At 47.9% G+C, this 11903-nt stretch overlaps 6 protein-coding genes and 1 non-coding gene across 7 annotated transcripts; 4 read left to right on the top strand and 3 right to left on the bottom strand.

The window, feature by feature from the left end:
* Window positions 1-218: 218 nt before the first annotated feature.
* Window positions 219-582, top strand: F5147DRAFT_768261 (uncharacterized protein; the record flags this gene model as incomplete). The annotated part of the gene is made up of 3 exons (XM_041440945.1): window positions 219-237; window positions 295-420; window positions 473-582. 3 exons carry the CDS (start codon window positions 219-221, stop codon window positions 580-582), a joined length of 255 nt encoding a protein of 84 aa, XP_041298641.1.
* Window positions 583-1465: 883 nt separating this feature from the next.
* F5147DRAFT_257964 (uncharacterized protein) lies at window positions 1466-2127 on the top strand. The gene is made up of 3 exons (XM_041428883.1): window positions 1466-1707; window positions 1767-1892; window positions 1949-2127. The coding sequence occupies exons 1-3, from the start codon at window positions 1692-1694 to the stop codon at window positions 2062-2064; spliced, it is 258 nt and encodes an 85-aa protein (XP_041298640.1). The 5' UTR covers window positions 1466-1691; the 3' UTR covers window positions 2065-2127.
* Window positions 2128-2355: 228 nt separating this feature from the next.
* On the bottom strand, window positions 2356-3991 carry F5147DRAFT_670011 (uncharacterized protein). The gene is made up of 4 exons (XM_041435503.1): window positions 3706-3991; window positions 3465-3656; window positions 2836-3090; window positions 2356-2781 (listed from the first exon to the last, which is right to left on the bottom strand). Exons 2-4 carry the CDS (start codon window positions 3576-3578, stop codon window positions 2551-2553), a joined length of 600 nt encoding a protein of 199 aa, XP_041298639.1. The 5' UTR covers window positions 3579-3656; window positions 3706-3991; the 3' UTR covers window positions 2356-2550.
* A 133-nt stretch (window positions 3992-4124) lies between these two features.
* F5147DRAFT_566722 (uncharacterized protein) lies at window positions 4125-5531 on the top strand (the record flags this gene model as incomplete). The annotated part of the gene is made up of 6 exons (XM_041430816.1): window positions 4125-4385; window positions 4449-4507; window positions 4570-4766; window positions 4826-5017; window positions 5181-5317; window positions 5364-5531. 6 exons carry the CDS (start codon window positions 4125-4127, stop codon window positions 5529-5531), a joined length of 1014 nt encoding a protein of 337 aa, XP_041298638.1.
* Window positions 5532-6105: 574 nt separating this feature from the next.
* On the bottom strand, window positions 6106-8284 carry F5147DRAFT_742787 (cytochrome P450; the record flags this gene model as incomplete). The annotated part of the gene is made up of 12 exons (XM_041439563.1): window positions 6106-6289; window positions 6344-6373; window positions 6426-6548; window positions 6598-6676; window positions 6784-6873; window positions 6927-7029; window positions 7082-7207; window positions 7257-7512; window positions 7561-7686; window positions 7745-7881; window positions 7937-8033; window positions 8103-8284. 12 exons carry the CDS (start codon window positions 8282-8284, stop codon window positions 6106-6108), a joined length of 1533 nt encoding a protein of 510 aa, XP_041298637.1.
* Window positions 8285-9074: 790 nt separating this feature from the next.
* Window positions 9075-9159, top strand: F5147DRAFT_t16. Its single transcript has one exon. It is a non-coding gene; the product is annotated as a tRNA-Ala (tRNA).
* Window positions 9160-9468: 309 nt separating this feature from the next.
* On the bottom strand, window positions 9469-10497 carry F5147DRAFT_833235 (uncharacterized protein; the record flags this gene model as incomplete). The annotated part of the gene is made up of 3 exons (XM_041443848.1): window positions 9988-10497; window positions 9803-9914; window positions 9469-9714 (listed from the first exon to the last, which is right to left on the bottom strand). The coding sequence occupies exons 1-3, from the start codon at window positions 10230-10232 to the stop codon at window positions 9469-9471; spliced, it is 603 nt and encodes a 200-aa protein (XP_041298636.1). The 5' UTR covers window positions 10233-10497.
* Between the last annotated feature and the right edge of the window lie 1406 nt (window positions 10498-11903).

Genomic DNA, 11903 nt, shown 5'->3' with positions numbered 1-11903 from the left:
CACAACCGTCGTGTCCGGTGAATACATGCTCCCGCGATGTCCTTGCCAATCACCAAATTTATCTGGCTGCCAGTTACCCCTGCTTTCGTTTACAGCCTCAGCTTGATGAACTATGCATATTCTGCAGATATAAAGGAGAGACGTGGTTCAGCTCATTGTCCGACAAGTCCTACACACTTTCTACTTTCTACAACACTTATACCCAAATTCTAGCAGCGATGTCTGACAATGACCCACGTATGTCTTCTACTCATTTGTTCGACAATCAGGATGTATCTGATCACTGACCTCCAGACCCCCGCACGAAGATGAACAACGAATTGCAGAGGATATATGGTCCCTCTGCACAAGACCATGTCACGTGGGATGTCCATTCGCAAGGCCCTCCCAATGCTTTGACGTGGTATGCGACCGTCTACAGTAAGGCCCACCTCTAGTAAAAGATGTATACACTAACCAATACGTCATGCAGTTGATGATATAAAGCACGGCGATGCTGCATCCAAAACCAGAGGTGGTGCTCAAGACGAGGCTGCGAGACAGGCATATAACTGGCTGAGGAATGAACCATCCCGTCGATGAAGTTGAATGACCACTCCGATACACATATGTCATCATGTTTATCCTCTTCCGACATCTAGCTGCTTCTATTACTACTCAATACAGTCGTAATACAGCGCTGTCCATGCTAGAAGTGCGCCTGTTGTGGGTTAAGAAATATAGGCCCCCTTTCTTCCGCGATACCTCGATAGCCCGCTGTGCACCGACGCACTCTTTGTGTCAGTAGCCCAGTGTAAAGGCATAATTAATGCGGTGGTGAGTAGAGGAGACCACATCATGATGTGGCGTGGGGTCTGTCACACGTCCCGGCCAAGTACTGGCGCTTACGCTTCCACTTAATTCCATACAAGTCTCCTTGTATACAATAGACATTCCAATGGTAAACTATCGGAATGGGATCAGTACACCGAAGCAGACCGGAGCAATTTAGGGGTAAGGCTATAGTTAGCCTGGCCGCCGAAGACACGTGATGCGACACGCCTTGTAGAAGCTCAGTTGTCCCGGCCCACTAGTCCGCTGTTATATAATCTTTTATCTCATCTCTGCTACCAATATTTCTGTCCCCATTACAACGCCATCTGATTTCGAAGCTCAATCGAAGACACCCGATCCACCACCTCCGAGTCACAAACTACACGTACTCCAAACCATGTAACTCTCGAGCCCGCTTGTTCTAACTTATCATCATCTAAGCTGGCAGTTAAATGGAAACCCGTAACGGGTGGGTGTCCAATTTGCTTACGGGATGAGTAGCCTAAGGTAATAGCGCATCAAAGGCGGATGACCCAGTGATGCCTCCCAAACCTTGCGGGCAGGATGATTATCCTCGACTCGACAGCGAACAAGAAGGCCAATGGTAAATGGCAGACACAAATCGAACGGCCTAATGACCGTGACAGAGTCATTCCCCCATCGCGAAGCCCAACTTGAAGAGCACGTACTGAACCGTCTCATGGTTGGCAATGGCAACACCAGAGTTACAAGCACGATTCATATGTGGCGTGGGGGAAATATTGGCGGGACCGGGCATGTGCATGAACACCGAATCACGGACTGGCGCCTGTCGTTGCCTTGAGGAATTTTCTCGTCTGATTTCTGTTAAAAACACTCATACCTAAATTCTGGCCACGATGTCTGGCGATAACCGTACGTCCTCTACTCATTTGTTCGATAGGCAGGATGTGTCTCAGATCGCTGACCTCCAGACCCCCGCATGAGGTTGAACAACGAATTCCAGAGGATCTATGGTTCCTCTGCACCTAATCATGTCAGGTGGGAGGTCTATTCGGAAGGCCCTCCCAACGCTTCCACATGGCATGCGACCATCTTCGGTACGTTTGCCTGCTAGGGGAGTCAAGGGATGCAAATACTAACATCCTACATACAGTTGATGATCAGAATTACAGCTACGCTTCGGCCCCTACCAGAGGTGCTGCTCGGGACGCGGCTGCGCAACAGGCTTGTGAACGTTTGAGACGAGATGGATCTACCGGAAGCAACTGATGAACAACATCAATCAAGCTCAAAGCATGGCGACTTGAGTACATATATGCCTTCATTTTCAACATCCACAATGTACATGGTTCTATTCCTCATGCTTACATTTTTCTATTAGTAACACGGCGCAGCTCATGCGAGCAATGCATTTGCGGATCGATAGACCGTTGTGTTTCGACTGCGGGCCAGTAGCGCGCCATTAGTGCGGTTACTGCGGTAATCATGATACAGCATAAGGTCTATCACACACACACACCAGCAAGCTTTGATACTAGTCACCTTCGACTGAGCTGGCAATTTGGTGTGACAACTTGTCAGACTCACAAGACCGTCTGTTGATAATTTCATATGACAACACGTAGAGTTGGACAAGTAACACATGCAAATCCTGACATGTCGACAGTCGTACTATATTATTGGTTGTATGTATATAAAATATTCGAATCAAACGAATGCCCCGGGATAAGATGGAAAGAGAACAATGTCCCCACCTCAATTGGCCATCCATTGACGCTCTTTTCTTCGCGATCGAACCTTCGCCCTGCGCTCGCTCTCCTTGACACGACGTTCCTGCTCTTTGATATCTAAGAACATGTTGCCGACATCAATGAATTTGATTGCTGGGCGTCCAGGACGTTCGACAATAGTTGTCTTTGTCCTGTTCTCAGAAGTGGCAGTGGCTGATTTTGTGGCAGCATCCAGAATGCCTGGCATAATTGGGTCCTAGTGGGTAAATTAGCTCACTTGTAAATCGAAAGAAAGAAAGAATCAACAAACCTTGCCCTCAGGCACAGTCTCCCAAAACATCCGCTGGTACCTTTGTCGCGCCCAGTCAAAGCCACCGGCTTCTTCGTCTTCTCGATCGGCCTCGACCGCGTCGTATCTATCGCTATCTATTTTGGCCACCTGCTGGTTGGTATCGTACTGCACAGGTGCAGGCTTCGATTCATCAAGGGTGGTAAAAACCTTGGTTCGAGGCACGCCAAGGATACTTTCCATGCCTTGAACAAAACCTGTCTGTATGGGTTTACCCTGCAAGGAGTGTGAGCGCTGAGGTCACAAAAGGTACGATGTATGGACTCAGATAAGGAACCAGTGCCAAACGATGTAAGGCGCTTGAATTACGCGAATAATGTATTTTCAAGGAAAGGGAAATAGTACTCACATCCTACACGTAATGACGGAATTTTCGGTGGTGAATCAGTGTGCTGTTCTTCATTGAGTGTAGTTGCGATTTACCTGAGAAATGTGTAAGCTTAGTTAGCATTTTTCAATATTAAACGGCAGTAGAAGGAAGGTGTAGATCAGTAAGGTGCGTAGATTTAACCATGTATGTGTCTATAAGACTAATCGAATTCACGTTGCTCATCACGTTCTTGAGAAAGAGAGGAAGTCCGAGATCTCACCTTTTTCCACGATTGTTCTAAACCTTTCAGTCGTAGAATAGCATCGATACGTTTGATGCTGAGATGATGTCTGGCAGCCAGAGCGCGCACTGAATTAGCCTCGGGATCAGCCATGTAAGAAAAATAGATATGAGTGCGTAAAGCATCCGAAACAGGCGGAGGGGGACGGAATGATTGGTTAAGAGGGAAGGGCTGACAAGAAGTGAGTATAATAATCATCGTGATATTAGCCTGAGCATACCGTTCCAGAGCCGAGCCAATTCCGTGGCGCTGAATCGCGGTACTTAAGACCGGCACCTACTATCCAGTTTTCGTATGAAGGAGTTCGTGGGGTTTCGGCATCGTCTGGTAAGTTCAGGCCCTCTAGGATGGCCTCGCCAAGAGCGTCATCTTCGTCGTTTGCCTCAAAATTTTCATCCTTTCTTGCGACGAAAGACTGGAAGAATGTTCTACGCGGACATCTGTAGGCAGATGGTAAACGCAAGGTGCGCTTAGATGATGAAGCTGAGATACGCAAACGAGTGAACATTTGGGCGCAGAACGCGCAAAAAATTTGAGGCATTTCTGGTTGGCATCACGTGAGCACTCTAGGGCAGGTCTCAGATCGTGTTTAAATCTGCAGTGTGCACTGGGCATCAACGGGCGTGATTGAAGATGTCCATGACATTCACAAGCGATGTATGCTTTGGAAATGATAACGGACTATTGACTTTACTAAAGGGATATTCTGCATTGATTCCTCCACTTCATCTCAAATTTCCTGTTCAATATTCATTCACTCAGGTACACACTTTTCTTTTACACCAAGTTCTGTTCGACCAGCACTTGGAGCAGTATGCACCTTCCGAGAGATATCAACAATCATTTTGGAAGTGGGCAATCGAACACCTGGAACGAATGGACAAAGACTCGGACGAAGAGGTTAGCTATAATACTACAATACCACCCGAGCAGGCAACTCATTCACAATTGCACATACTGAAGGACGGCGAAATCGACACACGAATTTATGAGCGTTATTTGTCCCTTATATCGCGTTCGATGTAGGTTTATTTACCAGGACAAGGTACCTATAATCACCTTCATTTTATATTCCACTGCACAGCGATCCTAGTGGTCCCCCACCAGACTCGTATATGACATATTACTGGAAGCCTTCAAGTTCACTTGGTTCTGCCAATCAAAACAGTTACGAGACCATAACATTACTTGAGTCTCGCACCACCATCGAGAGCGGAACGACAGGGCTTAGGACCTGGTATGCAAGCTTCGTTCTTGCCAGTTATCTCATTGCGAATGCCGGTACGGTAGACACAACATGCCATTCCTCGACCGGCCTTCATATTTCTTCATGCAACCAGAAACAATTTGTGATCAAACGGTCCTCGAGCTTGGTTGTGGATCCGGTTTTCTTGGGATTATTGTGGCGACAATACAACAGACATTTAACAAGCGTCGCCAATCACATCATCAGCCGTTGCCTGCGGTACTACTGACCGATGTGAATGCCGGAGTACTTTCAAGGTGTCGCGACAATATTCGACTTCGTTGCAGTGAGTGATCCCATTTAACGTTCATCCTTATAAGTCTTCAACGGGTAAATCAGGTTGATCTACTCTGCCCTGCACCCTTTCAGTCTGTTTTTTTTCTGTCTCGTTTGTCTTGATCAACTCATGCCGTGTTTCGAATGTGCTGTCTTTGCTTACTGTCGCGTAGATCAGTCATCAACTCACCCAAATATCACCTTCTCCACTCTTGATTGGTTCGATGCCTTTTCCCTGCCACTCGGCGAGAACGCGGTGACAACCTTTTTATCCAAAGCGGGTGCGGGCATTGTGATTGGTGCTGATATAGTAAGGCTCAAATTCGCCGTTACGCGACTGCCACTAACCTAACCAGGTATTTGACCCGATTCTGGTCCCACCTCTGGTTGCAACATTGTGCCTTGCACTTTCCTTCGAGAGTACTCGGATGGCAGTGGTGGCGATAACAGTCAGAAATGAGCAGACCCTTGCGTATTTTGTGTCTGAAGCTGGTGAGCAGTCCTCAACCTTTGTCGTGTGGTGAATTTAATATTCAAGTCGCTTAGTAAAAAAACTTCGTGTAGAGGAGGTTCCGCACGCTTTTACCTCAGCTACATACTTTGATCTGGATACCACCGGAGTGGACGCTGGTCTTGATGTGAAGATATTCAAATTCACGTTCCGTGACCCGGCGTCATAATCAAATTCGCGTGGCATTCTACAGAAGAGTTACTCTCGGATAACACCATTCGACCTTCACTCACTTGGCCAGTCACACAATGCCACGAGTAGCCTCCTAGGTCACCATTCCTGGAGGGATGGATGCACCGATATTCTTTTTTGAGTCCAAATTATGTCCTTTGGAGAGTAGTACTCTATGTAGGACAGTATGTAATGTCTGCATTATGAAAGCCTACAATGACAATAAACGGGAAAAAAAAAGTAGGACAGTACGTTCTAGTTCAAGGGACCCTCACTGCGCCGATCGCATCTCTGGGTGCGCGAATGCCCTGGCGTGAGGCGAGCCCCCACCAGTCCGCCGTTCTCGCACCGATATTGTTTATTCTTTGGTAACCGGTCCTTCGTCTCTTCCTGACCCATCCAAGCATCAAATTCTTTCATGGATAATGCTGCATCAGGCGCCTGAGCTCCGATTCCGGAATCCTAGTCTCAAACTCAATTGGGCACGGAGGGGTATCTGGCGCCGCCCCATTCATGAATCCTATGTCATTTAACGGCTTCGTAGGATCCAGAGTGAGCTGGAAAGCCCATAAGATGAGGAGCGAGTTGATAAACACCGATCTGTGCCGACCAAAGTGAGTTCAGAAGACGATGTGTGTGGAGAAGTAGCTTCACCTGTTCGCGACATGTTGACCGGGACATACGCTGAAGGCGATGTCATGAGTCAAAGAACGAATGGCTGTAAGGCGGTGCTTACCGCCGGCCAAAGCCATAGACGAAGAATTTCAAATCATCTCTCAGGCGACCTTGATCGTCAATCCAACGCTGAGGCTTGAACTCTTCAGGCTCCGGGTAGACGTCAGGATCTCTCGAGATCGACCTAAGACAGTGACCGTCAGATCCTTGGTATCTGGAGGCATGATGCTTACCAATGGTCGGCGTACAATGTGGTCCCGGCTGGAATGCAATAATTTTTCTGATGGGCCGTATCACGATTTGTGCGATAAGCTGTTAAAGATCACTTGCCCATATGACGTCGTGAGTTGTCCGGTGAGCCAATGCTGCGGTGTGAATGTTGTGAAATGTATGTAGGAATCAAACCAAAAGATACCCACCACCATTAGGCAAAGGTGGTCTCCATCTCAAGGCCTCAGAGATGAATGCTTGCAGGCGAGGAAGGGATTCTTGGTCGGCGAATGTTGGTGCTTTGATGCAACAGATATTGAACGATAGCACTGCAATAATGAATCAAAGCTACCTTGGTGCCTTCCGATGACCGCATCGAGTTCAGCCTGAACTTCAGCTTGCTCCTCAGGGAAACGCGCGGCAGCCAAGAGTACCGCGCATATTGCCAGAAAAGTCTCCCGCCTGATTTCAACCAAATACATTCGGAGGCAGAAAAAAACACCTTACCGTGCTGGAACCAGCCGAAAAGAAGGTACCACCAAGAAAGGCTATCTCGGTCTCTGTCAAACCATAGAGATGACCATTTTCTAGCATATATCCCATGAACGAAGGGCCAATGTCCATGTGCATCTGCTGTAGAATGGCTCAGACATGAGGTGAAGATCGAGAAGGGAGTGTATACCATTTTCTCTTTCACGAGGTTCAGCCGACCAATGTTGAGTTTCTTTTCCTTCTCAAACTCTTGTTTCAAGTCTCGTGCATACCAAGGAAGATATTTGAGCCACGGGATCACCTCCACTAGGTAAGCGTTGGGACGCAGGATCATTGCCCTCTGAACGAACTGAATGCGTCGACGAAGTGCAACAACATCGGGATCGGTCGCAGATGTAGGGACAGTCTTGCCATATGCAATCTTCATGATTGTTGTTGCCGCATAACTTCAACTCGCCTGTAAGCAGAGTGCGATCATCGCCAAAAGCACTTACGTTGTCACGTGGTTCTGGAAGTTGTGTGGATCATCGAGAATGCCAAGAACTGTGTTGCTTGCGTGTGACATCTGCAGGGGCTGATATATTTCAGCTGCTTTAGGCTGTAGATGTGAATGAAGTGCTCTGCATCACGTCGATGAGTAAGATAAATGAGGGAAAGTAAACATCGCGAATCACTGACCTACGCATCCGACGGAACCTGTCCCCAAACGGTGAAAAGACTATACTCATTCCGCCGTTAAATATTTCTCCACCAGCAATGCTGTGAGGACGGTCAGCTGTAAATTTCCCCTGGTTCTCCATAATATCCACGGCAGCCTGCGACAGATTGTTGAGCCTAGATATCAATATTCGGCATGTACCAGGGACCGACTTTGTAACGGCCGATCAAAACGGCCCTCTCGAATCCTGACCGAATGGTGACCACAGGACCGTATTTTTCAATCCATCCCGCTATAGTGAGAGATGGGCTTTTCGGCAATATGACATAAATCAACATTCAACGTTCAAAACACAATAAGGTGAATGCGAAGGTTTACAAGTATTGCGGCAAGAAGTGCCCCTTAAGTCTCCAAGTGGGAGGGGAAGGTGGGAGAGGAAGACCGCTCTCTGATTTGGCAAGGAACGCCCGAGCAATTATTCCTACGACGAGGAGACAAACTGCAGCACAGGGGACGAGCTGCGTGTTGTCGGTGATGTGCAGGTCAGGTAGTTTTAGCATGGTTGATGAAGTGCAAAGAAAGATTTAAGGGAACTCGTTGTAAGTCACGAATCATGATGTAATCGAGTGATGAATGATTCTTTAAGTACCCCATAAGTGACCCGTACCTAGGTGGGAATATGACCCTGGAGATGGTCACTGATGTGCAGATATACTACAAATCATTTGTCTAGGACAGACAGCTGCCGACATGAATCCGCCGATATCGATACTGCCAGCATGTGACGGTTCGCGCATGCCTGGTAGCACCTGACCAGCACGATCAACGATCATTTGATCATACCCCCGTCCTATCGCACGTCAGTTACAGGGTAGCGGGACCTTCCGGCAAGGTTTGGGCAGAGCAAGAGTGGACCAGAGGCCCAGGCTCCTGCATATGACACGACACGTCATCGATAGCAGCCTCTTGAGAGTCAGTGCTGACCGGTCCAACGTCCGGAAGAAGGCAATAACGTTGACAACTAAAGGTAACACCTGTAGATACTTCAAGTTGGTGTGAGTGATTGCATTGCAAATACTCGGTCTCGGATTGAAGATTGAATATTGAAGATTGAGAAGATGTAAAGATGGATTTGCACGTATTGCAAATGCTAGCGGCTCATCAAGAAGGAACACCTGTCTTCATAATCTGGCTAGAGAGATTGAACGGTCCGACAAGTCCAACGCTAGAGACCGGGCGCCGCCGTAGAGCAGTGGTACTTGAATACTACAGGAAGTTGAACGATCCGATCTTCCGAGTCTATACGCGCAGCTGGCAAGAAATAGTAGCGTATCACGCAAGAGCAAATAAGGGCGCTTAGCGCAGTGGTAGCGCGTATGCTTTGCACGAGCATCCGAATTGTATAAGGTCCAGGGTTCAATCCCCTGAGCGTCCATTTTTTGTGGTCTCCGATTGTTCATTGGATGTCACACTGCAATACAAGAATCAAGCATATATCACCGGTCATTTTATTGAGCATGTCGAGGGAGTGCTGGCACTGGTCGCTAAACTGTGTTTGATCGAAAGCGAATACGAAACGAGATGACATAATAGTACATGACAAACGGTAATTCGCAAGTTCAATAGAGACGAAAGAGAATGAAAATAAAGAACCTGTAAAATCGTACCAGATAAAAACAATACAGCAGGAACTACACACCGATATGAATGAAAATCATACTCTGATCGAGTGGCGCTTTCGTCTTTACCGAGTGTGTGCCCATGCCGCCTTCGTACAGTCCATGAAACAACCATCTCTCAAATCTTTGAACATATTCTCGTAGAACGCTTCGACAACGTATTTTGCGGCAGCGTCGTCAACCTCCCACAGCATGCCAATGATGTTCTTGAACCCCGAAAATTGGAGATCAGCTGCAAGGCGAACAACTTCGTCGGGCATCTCCTCATCGTCGAGGGCGGTACCATGACACTCGGCATGCGGAATATCTTTCTCCATAATATCGAGCAATGTCAGATGATCATCTCATGACAAAATGGGAATCGTAAGGGTCCTACTTGCCATGACAAGCAAGGTGTACCCAGGAGTTTTCTTGCAAAGCTTCGAGTGCACCTGCTCGTGTGGCTGCGTCGCCAGAAATAGTGGTACTCTTGACCGTCGCAGGGACAAGCTTCCGGATAAACTCGAGCTCGCTGTCGACAGCCACGAAAGACAGAGGCACACGCTTTATCTAGATCTGATCAGAGCCAGTGTCGGTGTGAGAACAGATAGAGATCCTCTGGGCACGGCTCCTTGCCAGAACGATTTGCCTCTGTTAGAAAGGGATTAGCTGCATGGAGAGGAATAGACGTGAAAGCCGCAATTGGACACAGCCAGATTCGAGAACGGCGTTTCAGTTTCAGAACGAGCTCGAGTGCGTTGACGTGACGATAGGTAGCATGATTTCGTCCCATATTGTCCGCAAGAGTACTATTAGATTCATTCTCGAATCCCCTGTATTCATCCGACATGCTTGTTGTATTTCCCCGGTGAAGGGATCTTTGAGAGTCTGTAGATCTGCGAGAGCGATAGATGGTAAAGGAACATGATGGGGCTCTCCTGACGTCGGTACAACGATGGAGTATTCACTCGCAACGAGGATGATGACTGGGCCTTGGCGGGCTGCTGCTTGTAAGTCTGCATACAATGGCGGAAGTAGGAATTGCGAGAATGCTTGAAGGTTACGTATGTCAGCACCGCAGCTTCCTATTGCTTTGTAAGTCTCGTATATTCCGTTGTTTCCCTATCAGAAGCAGCTCCGTCTGTACTACCTGCGGAACCCTGGGCCAGAAAGGTGTTTGTTGAGCTCCGAGAATGTGAGCTAGGTGAGGATTCGTCGACTCGAGGTCTTCAAGTGGACTCCGCAGACGAGAAGCCAAGAGCCATTGTTGTCCACGGCCCCACTCCATGAGTTCGACTGTGCATCGTAGATCGTCACGACGGATGGTACATGATGCTGCATCTACAGGCAGCGATATGACACCACTGAATACAGCAGCTTCGCGTCGTGAAATTGTTGATGATTGGGCTACTAAATGACCGTCAAGAGGGTCGAAACTATTGTAGGCCTCTAGCACAGATGTATGACTGCCGCTCGGCTGCGGCGACCCAGTTCCAGGCTGTTATAATGCGGTATGGAAAGCCCTGAGTAGGGTGTCCGATGCCAATATGAAGTTCTCTGCAGCGAGTGATAGGTCGGTAAGGTTGTGTTGCACTTGGTGACGAGACAGGTAGATTTCCTGAAGCCGCACGTAGCTTAGATACATGTGCTGTGAAGGCAAAGCCTTTAATAATTCCCGGCACAGATTAATGGCCTCCTCAGCATCCTCATTTGTCCGAGTCTGCGTGCTTGCGGAAGAGGGAAGTGGTGGTCGATGTCTTGAAAATTATTGCAGATATTTGAAGGCCCGTATATGCGAGGTTGGTAAGAGCCACTGCGTGGTCAGGACGGTCGACTGGATGCTCTACAGCACCATTCAGATGAGAGACCGTCTTGCTCGTCATGTATTCGGAAAATCGTCAATCTTGTGGCAGCCTACGAGAGACTACAGTTGGCACTCCATCGGTAAAAGCTAGCAACAGGAGCCAGCCGTCACTTACATCAGACAGCGCGCCATCCTCATTGTTGCAAGTATATATAATAACGGCCTTCAGCGCGAGGGAAGATGTACATTACGGACAGTGGGAAAGTCATATCTACAAGATGTTAGTAGATGTGCATGAATGAGGAGTAAACGTTCACCCACCAAAAGTTTTATCTCCGTGATGAGTCTAGATAGCTCATTCCACGAGACTTCTCCACTACCATAAGACGAGAGTGGGGATATGGGGAGTAAGGGGACAAGCGGTTAAGGTTCAAGTCGTGTTGCACAGTTGTTCGGTACGACAGACGCTGGTTAATTACATCAGGCGCTGAGAAGGGGAGCCTGTACTAAAGAAGTACGTGGCCATGGCAGTTATCAGGGAACGTGGCGCGCCAAGGGACAGCTTTGCGTGATAGTCGCTACTTCTGAACTTTTATCACCGAGTCCAACTAGTACTCATTTAGCACACAAGGTAAGATGTGAAATCCACCCTGACTGTTACAATTCCTGAAGGTAATGCAAACTGTTGAGAATTGCCAAAACGATTTAGAGAACACG

This window comes from Suillus discolor (genome assembly GCF_016758755.1).
Source record: "Suillus discolor strain FC423 chromosome Unknown F5147scaffold_4, whole genome shotgun sequence".
Classification (NCBI taxonomy): domain Eukaryota; kingdom Fungi; phylum Basidiomycota; class Agaricomycetes; order Boletales; family Suillaceae; genus Suillus; species Suillus discolor.
The sequence above is the reverse complement of the archived record's forward strand: the minus strand, read 5'-3'. Positions and strand labels throughout refer to the sequence as shown.

Coding starts and splice junctions, on each gene's coding strand:
- F5147DRAFT_257964 (XM_041428883.1), top strand. Junction 1,893..1,948: donor ATGGCATGCGACCATCTTCG/GTACGTTTGCCT, acceptor TCCTACATACAG/TTGATGATCAGAATTACAGC.
- F5147DRAFT_670011 (XM_041435503.1), bottom strand. CDS start 3,578: ATGGCTGATCCCGAGGCTAATTCAGTGCGCGCTCTGGCTGCCAGACAT. Junction 3,091..3,464: donor TAGAACAATCGTGGAAAAAG/GTGAGATCTCGG, acceptor CACTCCTTGCAG/GGTAAACCCATACAGACAGG. Junction 2,782..2,835: donor AGACTGTGCCTGAGGGCAAG/GTTTGTTGATTC, acceptor TTTACCCACTAG/GACCCAATTATGCCAGGCAT.